Below are 19,201 nucleotides of genomic sequence, written 5' to 3'. Positions count from 1 at the left end.
AAGTATGCACCGTGTCCAAGCAGGAACCGCAATCATATTTAGGGTAAGCTAGATACACACTAGAAGATAACCTGTGCTCACCCTCTGGTAGTCTGACACAAAGCAATCTGCCTTACCTAAAGAGGTCATGCGTAAAGTATTTGTACAACTAAAACACATTAACTCAATGAAAACACTGTGAGTCGGCTCCACACCAGGATAGGAAAATAGACAAGACTTTTATGAGTAAACCAAGACCAAAACAACAAATATCCCATAAGTAGGACTGGGGTTATGATTTATTAAGTGAAAATATAGTCCTTAGAGTCATAAAGCACCAAGCGGCCACGCTTGATTAGGGCAAATCCGAAAGGTCAGGCTGACCGCAATGGAGCGCTGGTAGGATACAAGGACCAGCCTTGGGCAACTGAAAACAGTACCTTTGGTGAGGGCTGCATCAAGGTCAAAGACCTGATGCAAGGAGCAGGGAATGCGATGATTCCTTTGGATGTAGGCAATGCATCGGTTCCAATCCACGTAGTCAGAGAAGCTTTATAACAGAACCTCTTTGCAATGCAGGTGTTGCATTGTAGCGCTGTTCAGTCAGACTTCATAGAACCACACAGTCATCAAATTGATGTCCTTGAGCGGCAATGTATCAAAGAGGATGTGCCGGTTCCAATCGGCTCATTGGAGAAGAGGCGTTGAATCTGCTGTATCAGCACAGAAAACTTACTTCCAAGGGCCCAAGACTGGGTTAGTACCACTTGACAGGTTAGGAATCACAGATGGCAGAGTCGAAATGCTGATTCAGGATTGGAAGAAGTCTATGATGTCCCTGAAACTTCAGAACATGGGGCAAGCCAACAAGCCCTTGGAGTCACTCTGGGTACGAGTGAGATGGATCCTGTCATTTTCCTCAGCAGGGCAGAGGGTAGCAGGCAGCAGGGCAGCAGAGCAGAAAAGCAGTTCTTCCAGAGAAGCAGTCCAGCAGAGTGGCAGTCCTTGTACCACACAACTATCCTTGCCTCAATGCAGGCACCTTTGCGACATGACAGAATCTTGCCGTCTTTATAGACAGCCACAAATGCGCCAGCACTAGGAGAGAGCAAAATTGTGCCATTTTGTTGTCAATATGGCACCTTTCTGCTCTCTCCCTTCACAAATTGCAGCGCCATAACTTCCCTCGTCGCACTGCATTTCATCAAATGTAAATACAGATGTCCATTGCTCCATTGTCTCTCAAAAGCTGAACATTTCAAGCACCCCCTGTCCACAATACATGAAAATAAAAAGCTGGAACAAAGTTTTCTTGGTCTTGCAAAACACGCTATGAATTATGAGAGCTAAAATTCCTGTTGCAGAAAATAAGGACACTTCCAGTAACTGTCACCCATTTCGCAGATTGCTACTTACAGTAGGAACGGAGCAGTGGTTGCTGTCCTTTTCAGCATAAAGCATTTCGTCTTTGATGAAGACAGATATCGCTCGGAGAATGAAGGAAACAAATAGATTCATGTGAATAAAATTCCTGGTGCAGTGCAATTTCCTGGAAAGAGTAGAGAAAAAAGAAAGGCATATATGTAATTTCCATCTACGGGCAATGCAGTCATGTAAATGCAATGGAGGTGGACAACAATTTCTTGGATTTTCCAAAGTAATTTAGATAAGATCACACTTGCTCTTTGCTCCCTTCATGCAGCACTCAGTTCACTATGCAGGTGTGTAGAGAAACAAAAAGGGGAGTTGTGGCAACGCAGCAGGCCCGACTCGTGAAGCCATTTTGGGCTGTACAACTTTGTCTGCAGTTGTTTGCAGATTCTTTTACGTGACTATCAGGTAACCACAAAAGGATTCTCTGAAAGCTAAAGGTATTTACAAATGTGTAATTGCCGCCACAAATGCATACAATCGCAAAGTGCTAATACCTGTGTAAAGAAAAATGAGGCTTGATTGGTCTGCATAGTCTGTGACCGGCATAAACATATGAAACGGGGCTTCTAAAAACTCCTCTGTGACCGGTTTCCACCCTGTAAATGTATTTGTTGTAACAAAGGAGTATAGTACATCCCCTTCTTCAGCGGGTGGAAGATCGTCATGTGGATTGAGTGGAAGGGGTTCCTCCAAGGGGAAAATATTTTCCTCATGAAAAAAATAAAAGTAAAATAATGTATGCAGGTGCACATTACCAATATGGTATCAAACGTTGTGTACAATTCCTCATTGGGGAAATAGCTATATGAAAAATATGGCACTTGACATTCTCAGTAGAAGGACTCGAAAACTGCCCCTGGTCCAGCTTTCAAGGCCTACTACTGAAAATGACATAAAATTGCAAAAATAAGTAAATCTGCACCCATCCATAACATTTCTACCGTAAGTGTAAAGTTACTATTTTATTGAGAGTTCAGGTGTAATAGGTCTACAAAATGAAGAAGGCAGAGATCATGAAAAGACATTTTGCTTTACGCCAGGGCATTGAACCAGATGCCTGAATTCAGAAGATCCAACAAACCTTCTGGATATTCCATACAAATGTTACAACACTCTTTATCAGGCTCTTTCTACCATAGGTCTTCCTTCTTCTAGCAAGTCCAGTCTAAGAAGATTACCACAGTTTATCACTGATGTAGTTATTGGAAACTGATATTAGGCATTTTCTGTGTATTTTAATTTTATATGTAAAGTACCCTGTCTCCCCTTTGGCTAGGGCTGTGCTCCATAAGTAACATAAAGAAATAAAGCAAATGAATAAATTGAACCATGCACGAATTACAACGTTGCATGAGTTTATATTACTCTACCTTAAGCACAGAACTATCCAATTTTTGTATGTGTAAATTACACATCTCGAGGGAAGTAAGAGTATAACACACAAGATGATGGACGGAATGTTGCACAATGGCAAAACATTTACCCCCAGTCACAGATCTGGGTTTAATCCATCATTGTTTTGCTCACCAAGCCACCTTAGTTCAGACATGGTCATATGCAAATCCGTCTTGACCCTGTGCCTCATGGGAATAGTCCAGACCGAACTGCCAAGCCATGTCTTCCCTGGACCAGAATCAAGCATCCTAGGACCGGTTTCTGGCTATCAGCCGTCTTCAGCCAGGAGAGCTTGACTCCAGTAGCGTAGTGAGCACGGGACCCAAGTCTGGGCATACCCTTCCCACATAGGGTGAACAGCAAAACACACAAGATGATGGACGGAATGTTGCACAATGGCAAAACATTCACCCCCAGTCACAGATCTGGGTTTAATCCACTGTTATTTTGCTCACCAAGCCACCCCAGTTCAGACATAGCCATATGCAAATCAGTCTTGACCCTGTGCCTCATTGGAACAGTCCAGCCCGAACTGCCAAGCCATGTCTTCCCTGGACCGGTATCAAGCATCCGAGGACCGGTTTCTCGCTATCAGCCGTCTTCAGCCAGGATAGCTAGACTCCAGTGGCGTAGTAAGCACGGGAGCCACGTCTGGGTATACCCTTCCCATATAGGGTGAACAGTAAAACACACAAGATGATGGACGGAATGTTGCACAATGGCAAAACATTCACCCCCAGTCACAGATCTGGGTTTAATACATTGTTTTGCTGTTCACCCTATGTGGGAAGGGTATGCCCAGACGTGGGTCCCGTGCTCACTAAGCCACTGGAGTCAAGCTATCCTGGCTGAAGACGACTGATAGCAAGAAACCGGTCCTAGGAAGCTTGATTCCAGTCCAGGGAAGACATGGCTTGGCAGTTCGGGCTGGAATGTTCCCATGAGGCACAGGGTCTAGACTGATTTGCATATGGACATGTCTGAACTGGGATGGCTTGGTGAGCAAAATAACGATGGATTAAACCCAGATCTGTGACTGGGGGTGAATGTTTTGCCATTGTGCAACATCTCGTCCATCATCTTGTGTGTTTTGAAGTTCACCCTATGTGGGACGGGTATGCCAAGACGTGGGTCCCGTGCTCACTAAGCCACTGGAGTCAAGCTATCCTGGCTGAAGACGGCTGATATCCAGAAACCGGTCCTAGGATGATTGATTCCGGTCCAGGGAAGACATGGCTTGGCAGTTTGGGCTGGACTGTTCCCATGAGGCACAGGGTCAAGACTGATTTGCATATGGCCATGTCTGAACTGGGGTGGCTTGGTGAGCAAAATAACGATGGATTAAACCCAGATCTATGACTGGGGGTGAATGTTTTGCCATTGTGCAACATTCCGTCCATCATCTTGTGTGTTTTGCTGTTCACCTTATGTGGGAAGGGTATGCCCAGACGTGGGTCCCGTGCTCACTAAGCCACTGGAGTCAAGCTATCCTGGCTGAAGACGGCTGATAGCGAAAAACCGGTCCTAGGATGCTTGATTGCGGTCCAGGGAAGACATGGCTTGGCAGTTCGGGCTGGACTGTTCCCATGAGGCACAGGGTCACGACTGATTTGCATATGGCCATGTCTGAGCTGCGGTGGCTTGGTGAGCAAAATAACGATGAATTAAACCCAGATCTGTAACTGTGGGTGAATGTTTTGCCATTGTGCAACATTCCGTCCATCATCTTGTGTGTTTGGAAGTAAGAGTATGTCACAAATACATAAGAAACAACTGATTTACGTCTATTTTACTTTAACGTTTCGTGGCAATGATTGCTTTCTTGCATGAGAATAAGGACCTGAATATGAGTTGAGGCATTATTGATTGCCCCTGGTAAACAAGAATATTAAGAGGTACACTATTTATCCGGTGCAAAACATAACACAGATTATGAGTTTATGCGGAATAACATACAGATTTTGGTGTTTGAAACATCAAAATCCTCACTGTAAATACCATATGTTTCCCCCTGTTATATTTCAGCAGGTTTGACACACCAACATTTCACGAATGTTGGGTTATTTATTGTAACCAATAGTATCGGATGCGTGAAATAAAACCAGTCTTGTAATTCCGTCCCTCGCTTAGACAAGGGTTTACGTACAGGACTGAATTTAACAAGCCACTCATAATTAGGTCTTCAGTGTTTCAAAAACCGAGGTAAATATGTAAATTAATGAGAGTGTACATGTTTCTGGCAGTAGCGGCCTGTAGTGGGAGTGCTGCTGGGCGCTGTCGTGGGGCGGGGCAGGGGCAGGGTGGGGGGTAGTAAACTACGGATTACGACTGATTACAGCTAAGTAAACATATACATAAATAAAACTCATTTTGTTGCGCGTGCTGCATCCAGTGGGAGTGCTGCTGGGCACTGATGTGGGTCGAGGGAGGGGCAGGGTGGAGGGTAGTAAACTACGGATTACGGCCGATTACAGGTAAGTAAACATATAAATAAATAAAACAAATTTCGTTGTGGCGCTGCAGCGCATTTGGTGAGTGCACATCTGACTTTTAAGTTATGATAGAAAAAAAGGAAAGTTTATACAAAAAAAGTAGAGAATCTATTGACTACATCGCACATTGGCAAGTACAGAAATGGCGATGCAGTGGATCATCTGTGAATATTAAAACTGCCCGGCACTTTGTTGCATAAAATATGCTTGTTTCCAGTGGGATATTAAAAGGTTAGGAGTTTTGGGCAGGGGTGAAGTGATAGTGTTAGTCTGACTGTTGTCAGCACGATTTAGTGACTGTAGACTCCTCAGATCAGATTACACTTCAAGAGTGATTCCGCACAAAAGGGAAAAGAGGGGAAATATATATATGGTTGTGAAGATTACAAAGCGGTAGAAAAAGCGCAAAGTTACTTAAAAGTGCTCTCACTCACTATTAGTGGCATGCTTCATCTTAGGGCTGCTACAACATCCCTGTGCAGACCAAAGCCTGGGATGGAGCAAAGAGAAGGGGGAAGTAGGTACAAACACAGATCTCAGAATCGTGTTATGCGGTATCTTTCTGCTTGTGGAATAAAGCCTTTATTTTAAAGCATTTGGTTGGAGTGGCTTGCTTTCACGCTATGGATACACCGTGATTGACATTTGGAATGTATTGTGGTGATGTCGCGCACAAGCCCCAGCTCGCTAGGCTGTGGCTTCCTTTCGTCAACTGTCATTTAGATTACTTAGTGCAAGGGAGCCTGCCGGCTGCTCTGCTAGTCAAGGAATTTGCCAAACGGAGCCTGTGGAGAACACAGCAGGCTCTCCTACACTTCTAATGTGGCCAGAAGGCTGAAAACTTTTCGACCATTGAAAGCAGCTAGAGTCAGGGTCAGATTGGGATCACAATTTGGCCCGGGCACTGATGAAAAAAGTGGCCCACATTCGTGGTACGTGGCCCACATTCCGGGGCTTGGCCCACATTCCCGGGGCATGGCCCACATTCACGATGCGTGGCCCACATTCACAGGGTATGGCCCTTATTCATGGGGTGTGGCCCACATTTTCGGGCATGCCCTTTCATGAATATACAGAAGGTATGTAAGTGGGAGGATATTGTTCGTGGGAAGGACACAGGGCAAAGGTGGCAAAGTTCTACAAGCTGATCAACCAAAAAACAGCGATGCCCCTTTCTATCTATTAAAAAATTATTCCTCAGCCCTCCAGCCCAGGAGCACCTGAAAAACAGCGAGGCCCCTTTCTATTACAAAATTATTCCCCAGCTCTCCAGTGCAGGAGCATCCGAAAACAGTGGGGCCCCTTTCTACTACAAAATTACTCCCCAGTCCTCCAGCGCAGGAGCACCTGAGAAACAGCGAGGCCCCTTTCTTTTACAAAATTATTCCCCAACCCTCCAGCGCAGGAGCCTCTGAAAACAGTGAGGCCCCATTCTATTAAAAAGTTATTCCCCAGCCCTCCAGGGCAGGAGCACCTGAAAAACAGCGAGGCCCATTTCTATTACAAAATTATTCCCCAGCCCTCCAGCACAGGAGCATCTGAAAACAGCGAGGCCCCCTTCCATTAAACAATATTCCCCAGCCCTCCAAGGCAGGAGCACCTGAAAAACAGCGAGGCCCCCTTCTAATTATTCCCCAGCCCTCCAGCGCTGGAGCATCTAAAAACAGTAAGACCCCTTTCTACTACAAAATTACTCACCAGCCGTCCACCGCAGGAGCACCTGAAAAACAGAGAGGCCCCTTACTAATGCAAAATTATTCCCCAGCCTTCCAGCGCAGGAGCATCTGAAAACAGTGAGGCCCCTTTCTATAAAAATGTTATTCCCCAACTCTCCAGGGCAGGAGCACCAGAAAAACAGCGAGGCCCCTTTCTACTACAAGATTATTCCCCAGCCCTCCAGTGCAGGAGCATCTGAAAATAGTGAGGCCCCTTTCTACCACAAAATTATTCCCAGCCCTCCAGCACAGGAGCACCTGACAAACAGCGAGCCCCCAGCTATTTGTAAATGACTCAGCCCTCCCCAGCCCTTCACTGCCTCAGGGCAATGGCCTGGCAGGAGTGGGGAGCGGGATAAAGCAAAAAACACAGCTGCTGGGGCATCCATGGGGGTGGGGGAGGCTAAGGTGAATATGTTGCGAGTTCCCAACATCACCTGGCCCCCCAGCGAGAACCATTCTTCCTCGCCCACTATACCCTGAATGAGAAGGGTTGTGGTTGAGGTGTTAATGCAAACACTTTTTCAGGGCTACGTCGGCCCCGGGGGGGCCAAGGTGAAAATGGCTCAATGGCCTGAGCAACACCTGGCCCCCTGGCAGATCGATTCTTGCACAGAATCACCCCTCCCCAGCCTACCTTTAGCATGATTGCTTGGCAGGGCAAGGGGCCAAGGAGAGGCCACATATGGTAATCGCTGAACGGCCTCCCAGCGAAGCTCCTTTCTTTCCCTGCCAGTGCTCTCTGTGGACTGGGAAAAGGAAAAAAACGGCCCACAGTGTGCACTGAGACACCGGCCCTTCGACCCATGCCTGAGTGCCCGCAGTGCCAATCAGCCCCTGTCTAGAGTATGCAAGTGGTTGTTACATTTTCACCTCCAAACGCCGAAAAAGTACAGACTGTCACACGGAGTTTCATGATGAATTAAGGTAAGAGGGGAAAGACTTGGGGCCATATTATCAAGAACGGGGATAACATTATCGCTGCCTTAAAGCTGTGACAAGGAGCTTGATAATATGCCCTTGTGAATTCCCATTGATGCCCAGGTTTGATGTCCTTCACACCAGAACCTGGGCTTCTAGCAGGTTTATGACCCTCCAGTGGAGAGAGGTGGCTTGGCCATACCAGATTTTGCCCTATATTTTGATGTATGTTTTTTGTTAAAAATGCGGATTTTATTGACTGGGGAGGGAGTGGTTAATGCAGCAGAGGCCCATTCAATTTTTGATATTTTGCTTAGATCTGAGGCACGAAAATGCTTATTTAAAGAAGTTGATGGGAGCTACTTTAAGAGAACAAGATTTAAAGTTTTGGTAGGTGCTTTTAGAGTATGGAAACAAATTCGCAAACTTTGCTTATTGGAGAAGGCATCTTATTACACACCTATGAATGCTGAAAAGAATCTTCCCCCAATTTTCTGGGACAATGTATCCCTTGTGTGGAAGAATAAAGATATTACAAGACTAGGGGATTTGTATGCAAGGGGGGGGGGCTTCTTATGTCTTTTGAGGAACTAGGGAGAATGTATAATTTATCGAATCTTCATATCTTCAAATTTCTTCAAATTCGGGATTATTTATTACGCATGAAAGTTTTGTGTGTATCCAATCTTCTTGTGGAGGCAGTAAGGCGGCATGAAAAGATAGAGGTGTTGTATAAGTTAATAATATCTTATAGATCTGATGATCTAGGGAAACATAACGCCAAATAGCCTAAAATTCTTGGAGAGCAGAACATATCTATTGAAGACGCTATTGTCAGATCTAGGGTTGTGTTAATGTCTGCTAATTTGAAAGTGCAATTCTTTAAGACAGTGTTTGACCTGTATTATACCCCAGCTCGTATGCTAAAGTGGGGGGGAGTTTATGATGGTAAATGCTTTCCCTGTCAGGAAGATGATGCGGACAGCTTACATGTCTTTTTTAGCTGTTGTAAACTATCCAGATTTATTATGGATATAGAGAAATGTATGTCTATAATTATTGATAGTCCGATGCGGATTACACCTGCCATAATATTATTAGGGATGGGGTCGGAAATTGATAAAGGTACTCCACTGTATAAAAATCGCTATTTGATTTTTGTCGCAATGACTGCTGCTCGATTGTGCATTGCTTCTAAGTGGCTTCAAAATGACCCCCCAGCATTTGAAGTATGGTGGGCCAAAATGTATAATTTGTTTAATTTAGAAATGAGTTTATTTTCTGTTAAGATTGGGTTGAGTATTTGGGGTGCTTTTGGTGACCATACTTGATTCTGTGTCATTGTTTAAAAGATGTATTGTTTGAATATTTTACTGTGGAACAAAAAAATAAAAAAATAAAAATAAATAAACCTGGCCTCTATGGAAATTCTCAATAGCATATTATCAAGCCCCTTATTGCCGCTTTAGCGGCAGTTTCCTGCCGCTAAAGCAGCGATAATGGTAATGCCATTCATGATAATATGACCCAAGGAAAGCAAAACGGGACAATTGAGCCATTTGCACTACATGGAACTAGATCCTTTTGAGGCATGTTATAGCTGAGGATGATTCTTTTATACTTACCAAGGCTGCGAAAAATAATGTTTGAAACAATTTACTATGAAGGACCTTTACTTCATTTTTACGAACTATTGCAATGCAGGATGGACATTGAAGTCCAGTAATGGTAAAAAGTGCGGACCCAAACTTAGAACTCGGACATTTTTTGTGAAAGAGTGCATTAGCACAACATTATTAAGAGTATCTGAATCATATTATTGTTTTGGGTCTGATGGCTGATGAAAGACGAGCACAGCACTTTTAAAAAAAGAACTGAAAAATAGCTTTAAATGCTGTTGTCCTTCATTTGTTTCGATAACCTGTGTTTAAAACCGCCCAGGTGCGCTGTATCCTCATGGATGCTTATGATTAAGATCCGTTGGGATCGAAAAGTGTTATGCGTTATCTTTCTGCTTGTGGAATAAATCCTTTATTTTAAAGTGTTTGGTTGGAGTGGCTTGCTTTCGTGCTATGGATACAGCGTGATTAACATTTGGAATATATGTGCCGCTACTATGTTTTTAATAACTCTAGATATTTCTACATTATATACAAGCCTGCATCATGTAGATGGTTTAAGAGCAGCAGAGCAGTTTTTGGATAGGAGGCAGTTAAGATTTAAGAAACATAATCAAATGCTCTTGGAATTAATGGAGCTGTGCCGAACTAGAAATATTTTTTTGTTTGGTGAGGAACTCTTCCTAGAAGAGCAGGGAACGGCGATGGGCACCTGCTTCACCCCCAGTTATGCTAATTTACATCTGGGCTGGTAGGAGGAGCAGGTGCTCGGGGGTCCATACCTGGAGCAATGGTCGAATAATACCTTACTTTGGGTAAGATTCATAGATGACGTTTTCGTGCTGTGGCAGGGCACGGAAACGGATATAGAACAATTTGTCATGGATCTGAACCAAAATTTATTGAATTTGAAATTTGTGGGACAGTGGAGTAAGACCACCATAGATTTCCTGGATATCAGAATTGAACCAGTAGGGGATAAATTGGAGACCACGATATTCAGAAAAGCTACTGTGGGGAATACTATCCTCCATGCAGATAGTGCCCACACAGCGACATTGATACTAGTATTCACTTTGGGGAGTTCTACAGGGCCAGAAGGGCATGCAGCAGTCAGGATGAGTATTTGAAAATTGAACAAGAAATAACAAATAGATTCAGGGAAAGAGGATACTCTCCACAAGTAATAAAAGGCGCAGCCAAAAAACTAGGAATATTGATAGACAAAAGGCACTCTTTGGACCATCACAAACTCAGAAAAAGAAGACCCATATTAATGTAGAGAATCCGAGATTTATTATGACATTTAATACCAATCATAAGGAAATCAGAGCAATTAAAAAAACCATTGGTATCTGGTTCGGGGAGACCCCTCTATAGGCTCAAAATTGAATAGAAAACCTAACATTACTAACAGGAAATCAAAATCTTTAAAAGATCTTATTGTGAGTAGTGAGTTTCATGATAGGAAGAGGGAGGCTATTAATTGGCTGCAACCACAGTCAGGTTTTAAGAAATGTTTTAAACGCAAAGCGTGCCAGCATTGATTGAATGGCACAAATTTTAAAACATTTTTTATTAAAACTATTTTCATCAAAAGTTTTCTAACCTGTAGATCAGATTTTGTAGTCTATTTATTGCAATGTGACTGTCTGAAAGTATGTGTAGGAAGTACTACTCTACCTGTATATAAGAGAATTCTCCAACATAGAAGAGCAATTTTAAACAAAGACAGAACATACCCAGTCGCAAGACATTTTGAAAAATTTCATCAAAGCAATCCCTCAAGTCTCCAATATAGCTGTGTAGCTGAGATCCCCCGTAAAAAGAGAGGCGGAGATAGGGAAAAGGAACTCAGGAAATTGGAGACATATTACATCTTGGAGTTTAATAGTAAGGAACCTCATGGACATATGGGCCCCATTAGGATGGCGGGCGGACTTTGCCCGGCCGCCATCCTCACGGTACTAGGGACCGGCCGCCATGAGGGCGGGGGTCCCGTTGGCAGCATTAGGATGCGCCCGCCACAGTGGCGGGCGCATCCTGTATTCCCATCATTGTGGCGGGCGGTGCACTCTGCACCGCCCGCCACAATGCTGAAAATGCTTTGCAGCATTTGCATGACGAAAGCGGCAGGCACCGAGCGGTGCCTGCCGCTTTCATTATGCAAATGCAGGGGGGTACCATAGGTACCCCCCTGTGTGCACCCCCCTACTGTGCTGCACTCTGGGGGCCCGCAGGGGGCACCCAGAGTGAAGTCCGCCTGCCTTTCCGTGGCGGCATTGCCGCCACGGAAAGGCATTGTCAGATGCCTATTCTAATATGGCTGGCGGTGTCTGATAGACACCGCCACCATGTTATCACTTATCCGCCCCGGCCGCCAGGCGACCGGGGCGGAAAACAGGCGGGCGGTGTTTCCCACCGCTGCGGTCCCCTCCGCCATCGTAATATGGCGGGGGGGGAATGCAGGGAAGGATGTCGGGCGGATTGCCTCCGCCAGGGTGGCGGTGGCCACCGCCACCCTGGCGGAGGCAATCCGCCCGACATCCTAATGGGGCCCTTAATGTCGATGAGGATTTGTATACATGTTTGCGCTGAGGTAGTTAAATGAGGACTGCGAAGGGTAGAAACTGCACAAAATGAGACATTTTTGTTTTTTAGAGAAATTGAGATGATGAGCAATAAAGGACATGGGGTGATGGTTTTCTTCTGTACATAAAATGTGGATATTTTTTATTATGTTGAAAGTGTAATATGCGTGTCAAAAATAGTTGTGAAATATATAATGTTATTTTAATTGTATATTTTTACTTTTTGGGAAAAAGTGTTTTAATGAAGTATATGAATTATATATAGGAATGTATAAACATTTCAAAATATATAAATCGATTTTTAAATATGTAATGATATTTTAATTATGTATTTATTTGATAAGGGGTTTCTTGTAAACCAATTGATGAAACATGTATAAGAATACATTGTGAAGCACTGGCACTTTCAATGATTGACTTGCACAAAGCATTAGCACTTTGTTATAAGGTGTATTATATTTTTTGTTGGTATACAGAATGGAAAAATAATACCATCTTTATTTCCCTGGTAACACCATTTTTTCTTATTGTTGAAAAAATGTACAAAGAAAAACATTCATTGTTAAATCTAGAGGTGCACATATATAGATGTGATTTTGCTACTACCGGATGTTCAATAGAGCCTTTATTATTTCTTGTTTTTCGTTATGGATTATGAATTGCAAGGAGTGTAATACCTCTGTGATGTATATAAATCTAGGAAGATGAAGTTGAAATATGGCACAAACATCTGTGAATGAATAATATTCTGCGTTTGCATTTAGGCCGAATACACATTGGAACTATCCAAGTGATTAGCTGTTCATGTGTGCACCTTATAAACTGAAATATGGCCGCCACGTTCAACGAGAGGAGTGTGCAGGCAAACATTTTGAAACTGTGGTAGTCCTTTCTCACTGTTGTTACTCTGTAACCGAGTGTTTTAATGAAAAAATAATGGCGCTCCAACATCGTGAACAAGGCAGCTGAGACTGCTGAAACGTGTAGATGTTTGTCATCTAAATAAAGACCTGAGCGACCTAATCCTTCTGGAGTGCGGGACGATTATTTTCAGGAAAAAGGAGAATCTTATTTTTGAATATATATATATATATATATATATATATATATATATATATATATATATATATATATATATATATATATATATATATATATATATATATATATATATATATATATATATATATATATATATATATATATATATATATATATATATATATATATATATATATATATATATATATATATATATATATATATATATATATATATGTGTGTGTGTGTGACTGTGATCAAGGGCATCCGCCCGAAACGTGTCAGTTCGCTTTGCTGCTCAGTTTGCCTCATTAAATCTTCTTTGCCTCATATCGGATTTGTTTGGTCGTCTGTTCCGTTCTGGGGAACTGGAGTTGCAGTCTGGCTATTTTTGTGCGTATGTATATATATATATATATATATATATGTATATATATTACCTACTGGCGGTCGCCAGTAGGTATATATAGTTAGGATTTTTTCTCTATGGGTTTTTTGAAAATTCTATGTCTAATAACTTTGGCGTTTGTGGACGGAATTGGCTGAAATTTTCAGGAAAATGGCACATTTTGTTTCTGAGCAGCCATTGAAAATTTGGGGGGGGTTCGTCAAGGGGGGGCTGAGAAAAAAGGGGGGTCCCAAAACGTGTTTTTAACATTGAGTTTTCCATAGGGCGGTTGGCCTCACTTTTAGCCCGAACGGCTGAATGGATTTGCACGAAACTTGGCAAAATTGTAGGGACTGGTAGCCCGATGTGCCTTTTGTAGGTCTCAATATATGTGCTACAGTGGATTTTGAGAAATTAACGTTTAAAAAAAGATATATATCTGTAACAGCGGACCGGGCAGCGCTCCAGGACGCGTACTTTTCGCGCAACGGAGCTTTGTGAAGCGAAGCTGATTGGTTCTCCGGCGTCTGTCAACATTCCAAACAGTCCGTAGCGGCCGCCATCTTGTCTCTCGGTAGGATCGAGAGACAAGAGGAGGCCAAAGCGAAGGGGCAAATGACCATGAGGGGGAATAGTAGATCCTCGCTGACCCCCTACGTTTGATGTGGAGGTTTTAAAAGGGCCCCGCGGGGCAAAAAAAAAAAAAATAATAATAATCGAACGGCTGAATGGATTTGCACGAAACTTGGCAAAATATTAGGGACTGGTAGCCCGATGTGCCTTTGCTAGGTCTCAATATATGTGCTCCAGTGGATTTTGAGAAATTAACGTTCAAAAAAAGATATATATCTGTAACAGCGCTCCGCTTCGCGTACTTTTCGCGTTACGGAGCTTTGCGAAGCTGATTGGTTCTCCGGCGTCTGTCAACATTCCAAACAGTCCGTAGCGGCCGCCATCTTGTCTCTCGGTAGGATTGAGAGACAAGAGGAGGCCAAAGCGAAGGGGGAAATGACCATAAGGGGGCATAGTAGATCCTTCCTGACCTCTTAGGTTTGATGTACCATTTTGCCAAGTTTGGTGTAATTCCGTTCAGCCATTCAGGCTGTAGACGTATGTAAATGTAAATGTATAGGCATTTATATAGCGCACTACTTACCCGTAGGGTCCCAAGGCGCTTCGACCGCTGCGAAACCCTTCCTGGCTTTCCTGAGAGATGGTCCCTTAATGGGTATCTCCAGGGTGAGACCAGGCATCCCCGGCGGTCTGGTGGGGCCGTTAGTGAAGATTAGGCAAGCTAATGCCCAGAGTTGCCGAGTGTGAACGCTGATCAGAGTGGGCACCGAGGCGAGAGAATTATCGAGTCCGCTGACCCTGGTCCAGAAACCTGCCGCGCCGGGAATTGAACCCTGGTCCCGGGCCGTCCTCTGCTCTCGGGTCTCTGCCACCTCTAACCAGTGAGCCACACTACTTCAGTATGTAAATGTCCTATGGAAAATTGCATGGGGAAAACACATTTGAAAGTGTTGAAATTTAGAACCAATTAAAATGTTAGTTTGGTTTTGTATTTGTGTGTGATGAAAGTTAATTGGTTATGTATATATTTCAAATGAGAGGAAACCACAGCCATTTTGTGATACTACTGTCTGAGGTACATTTGTGAGGAATTTTTGGTGGTGAATTTCTGGTGTTTGATTTACACAGTACTAACACTTCTCCTACTTTTAAAAAGGTGAGTTGTTAATTTGTAAGGGGAACTATGTTGTACACTTGAAGATAATTTGAAAAATGTTTTCTGTTATTTATTTGCAGTCCTTCTGTTATACTAAATACTTGATAAAGTTAGTTTTATATTATGTATTACTAAAAACGATAAATGAAAGTGATTATTTTTTTCTGCAATTTACAGCAAGCAATTTCAAAATAAAATGGCTCACAATGAAGAGACCGTGGCAATTTCTTTTGAATTGTCCACTACATTGATTGAAATTGAGAGCACCAATAATGAAATATTGTCACAAGGAGGAGATGACTTGTATGATTCCATTAGATTGATTGAAATGGACAGCACCAATAATGAAATATTGGCACAAGGAGATGACTTGAATGATTCCACTACATTGATTGAAATTGAGAGCACCAATAATGAAATATTGTCACAAGGAGGAGATGACTTGTATGATTCCATTGGATTGATTGAAATGGACAGCACCAATAATGAAATATTGTCACAAGGAGGAGATGACTTGAATGATTCCACTACATTGATTGAAATTGAGAGCACCAATAATGAAATATTGTCACGAGGAGATGACTTGAATGATTCCACTACATTGATTGAAATTGACAGCACCAATAATGAAATATTGTCACAAGGAGGAGATGACTTGAATGATTTTTTTGATCAATCTCTTGATGGCGAATTTATCGAATGTTTGGAGACCATAGAGTTACAAGAATCATCATTGCAGACTTTTCATGAGGACATTGCTGATGAGGACATGTTACTAGTTCTTTCAAATTTAGAAAATTCTGAAGAATAAATTTATATTTAGAAATCAAAAATTGTTTGAGACATTATTCATTTTTATTTTTAATTTATGAGGTTGTAGCGAAGTGATTGTAGTATAAAATGAGACTTATAGTATAGAGTGCAACATTTTTATGTTACATGGTAAGTTTACTCATATTTACTTCCCTTCTGCCACTATATTATCTCCAATGTGTATTTGACATCTCTTCTTCATCTCCGGCCTCCTTTCTCTCACTGTGTCTCCGAAGCATCTTATCGCTGCTATTTTGTGTAATTACAGAAGAGAGTAAAATAAAATAGTTCGGAACGTGAAAAGGGGGCAAAGTAGAGTACTCCTCACCCCCTAGGCCTTTTTAGGCGGTCCCAAAAGGATCAGTTTCTGCTTTCCTGAGAGATTATGGTATGAGTTCCATATACCACAATAACTTGCATTACAACATGCAAGATATCTATCTCCTTTTGGAGATATTCGCGCTAAGCGCGAATATCTCCAAAAAGTAACACCTGCCCTGAGCAGTTCTTAGCCATGTTATCCAATGGGAGGTGGATAACATGGCTAAGAGCATTAGCTCGGTAATGCATGAATATCGCTGAGTTTTTAGCGATATTGATGCATTGCGGCCGTTTATTATCGCATTTGCAATAAACCTTGATAATAGCAAGGTTTATCTTCGATAATTTCTGACGATGCTTAGCGGTAAAAAATTCGTTGGTAAGCATCGTTAGCGATAAATATCGCTTAACTTTGGTAATATGCCCCAACGTCTGTTAACGTTCGATTCGAAGGAAATGAGGAAGTGTTGAAAAACATTGTTTGCGCCATCTTGCCTTTTTTGAAATGCCACACTTTTGTGGTGCACGGCAGCCATTTTAGATGTCTTGACCAGACCCACTCTCTGCACGCTGTCGATTCGTAGCATGGCTCCTCACCCTCGCAAGCATCTTCCCCAGGCACTGGTCACCCCCGCTCTCTGTCTTATGCATGGGCAATAAACCTCCCCCCATCTGCGCTGCTCTTCCCTGAAAATCACACTCTGTGCCCGCCCGACACCTCCCTTTCGCCCTATTCACTACCGCACCCTCTGACACTCCTCTTCCTCTGCGTCCGATTGTCCAGGCTATCAGCTAGCCCTGCAGATGTAGTTTATGGCCCCAGCTGTAAAGAATCACCCCTCTTCAAAGGAGTTATAGTAGATCAAGGCCCACACCCGATGAGATCCGTCACACCACACGCGTTCCTACTATCTGAAAACCATCCTGTATTGTGATTGGGGAGGGGACCGAGCCTGAAGCGGAAGATTCCAGGAATGACTCTTGGTACATCAAAGTTTTTACAATTATGTGTCACATTAAAAATATGTAGCACTCCAACAAAGTAGTAGGAATATAAAACTTTAATAACATATAAATATATACAACAAAACAAAAACAGTAAAAACATTTAAACAACGAAGAGACCGTGGCAATTTCTTTTGAAATATCCAATAGATTTATTGAAATTGACAGCACCAATAATGAAATATTCTTGTCAGTAGCGGTCTGTTGTGCGAATAGTTACAAGGCAGCAGAACGCGCTGAAATCTAGATCGCACGAAAGTGATGTCTAGTAAGTTGCCGCCCAGCAAATAACGGCGTGGGGCGCCGCGGGGGTGAGTGAGTCCAGTAGGCACCACAGCTATTCTTACCGGCATCGCAGAATTACTGCTGGGGACAATGCCTGTGCTGTAGCAGGGTCACAGCAGAAACAAAAAGGATTTTGTTGAAGATGTTGTTGGTTTTAAATTTGAAAACAGTTCTGGTGTCAACTGCTATGCTAATGTAGTGGTTAATGTTTTGTTTTCTCTAGAAAATGTAAAAGAGGGGGAGGCAGTCCAAAGTTCCGTTAAAAGGGCAAAGGAAAGGATCGGTGGTTTGAACTATCAGTGAAAAAGGGGAGGGGGTGCAACAATTTTTCCTACCGGGTCACACTGTGCTTTCACCGGAACTGAGGTCTGCAGGATTCTAGTAATTCAAAGTGAGGCTGGCGCCAGCATGGGAGCGCCGACGTCCCGCGGATACAGTTTCGTCACTCCACGGGCGATCATGGCAGTCATTCCCCATCGGGGGTCGGAGACTCCCGCGGCTCCTCTAGAATCTTCAAGGTCGTGGAGGACTACGGTGGTGGAGTCAAGCAGTGACCGGGCCATTTCTTTATGCTGGGCCCGCTCTTGCCAGGTCGACCGCCATTTTGAGAGTTCGGTAGCTACTGGCGATCGCGGGGTCAAATGAGCGGACGGGCTCCACCCTGCCGGGCGAGACGTTGCAGCATGGCCAAAGTGGAAGAACCCTTTTCCGGGCGCCTGGAGCGCTGAGGGTGCAGCTGGGAAGCCTCCACCTGGGGAGGCGGGAGAGGCCTGTTCGCACCGTCTCTCCCTCCCAGTGCACCCCACGGCGTCTCGCTTGAGATTTGTTATGGCCGGACCAGGCGATGAGGACGAGGGGGGGGGGTCAGAGGCATGTGCAAGAAATCCCCCCCCAGTGTTGTCGCAGCCATTATTCAAGAAAGAAGAAGTGTCCCGTCCGTCTTCGGGCCGGGCTTCCGGTAGATGTCGGCCGGACGCCCCTGGCTCTGGCCCCATGAACGGGTTTCTTGGTTTATCGGCTGCAGCCGGATCCCGTCGTCCTCGGCCCCCCGACCGTTGGTGGCCGGACCGGAAGAGCATGTGGCGGGACTACCTGCAACTCTCAAGGGCCACCGCGGCCGGACTGGGAGAGAGAGGGGAGGGTCGAGGAGACATTCTCCCCCCCTGAAACTCTTCAGCGTTGTAAAGGCAATCCCCTGGCCGGGTCCTGCTGGCCTCGGCCTCTCCTCCGGCTACACCCTACGTTAGGATCTCCTGGCCGAGGCGTGGCAGCAGGACCTGCCTTATATGGGCTGCTCCCGGCTGGGCGTAGCCGCAACCCTGCCCCACCTTGGAAGTTTCCAGAGTGGGGGCGGATGTTCTACTGACTTGCATTTTCCCTAGTCTATCGATTTTTTTGGCGTGGCAGGCGGTGGGACAGCGAGGGGTGATTTGGTTTCTCTTACTGTTTTTCTGGTCTCTCACCACTGGCATA

The 19,201-nt window shown here is 43.9% G+C and overlaps 1 protein-coding gene across 4 annotated transcripts in view; it reads right to left on the bottom strand.

The window, feature by feature from the left end:
• ADCYAP1R1 (ADCYAP receptor type I) overlaps positions 1-19,201 on the bottom strand; it is an 857,256-nt gene that overhangs the window by 272,064 nt on the left and 565,991 nt on the right. For all 4 annotated transcript variants that reach the window (XM_078665292.1, XM_078665293.1, XM_078665294.1 and 1 more), the window contains exon 8: positions 1,396-1,528. In XM_078665292.1, the coding sequence (XP_078521418.1) occupies positions 1,396-1,528 (133 nt within the window). The remainder of the gene's footprint in view (positions 1-1,395; positions 1,529-19,201) is intronic.

This window comes from Lissotriton helveticus, chromosome 10 (assembly GCF_964261635.1).
Source record: "Lissotriton helveticus chromosome 10, aLisHel1.1, whole genome shotgun sequence".
NCBI lineage: Eukaryota > Metazoa > Chordata > Amphibia > Caudata > Salamandridae > Lissotriton > Lissotriton helveticus.
This window is presented reverse-complemented; position numbering and strand designations above follow the sequence as displayed.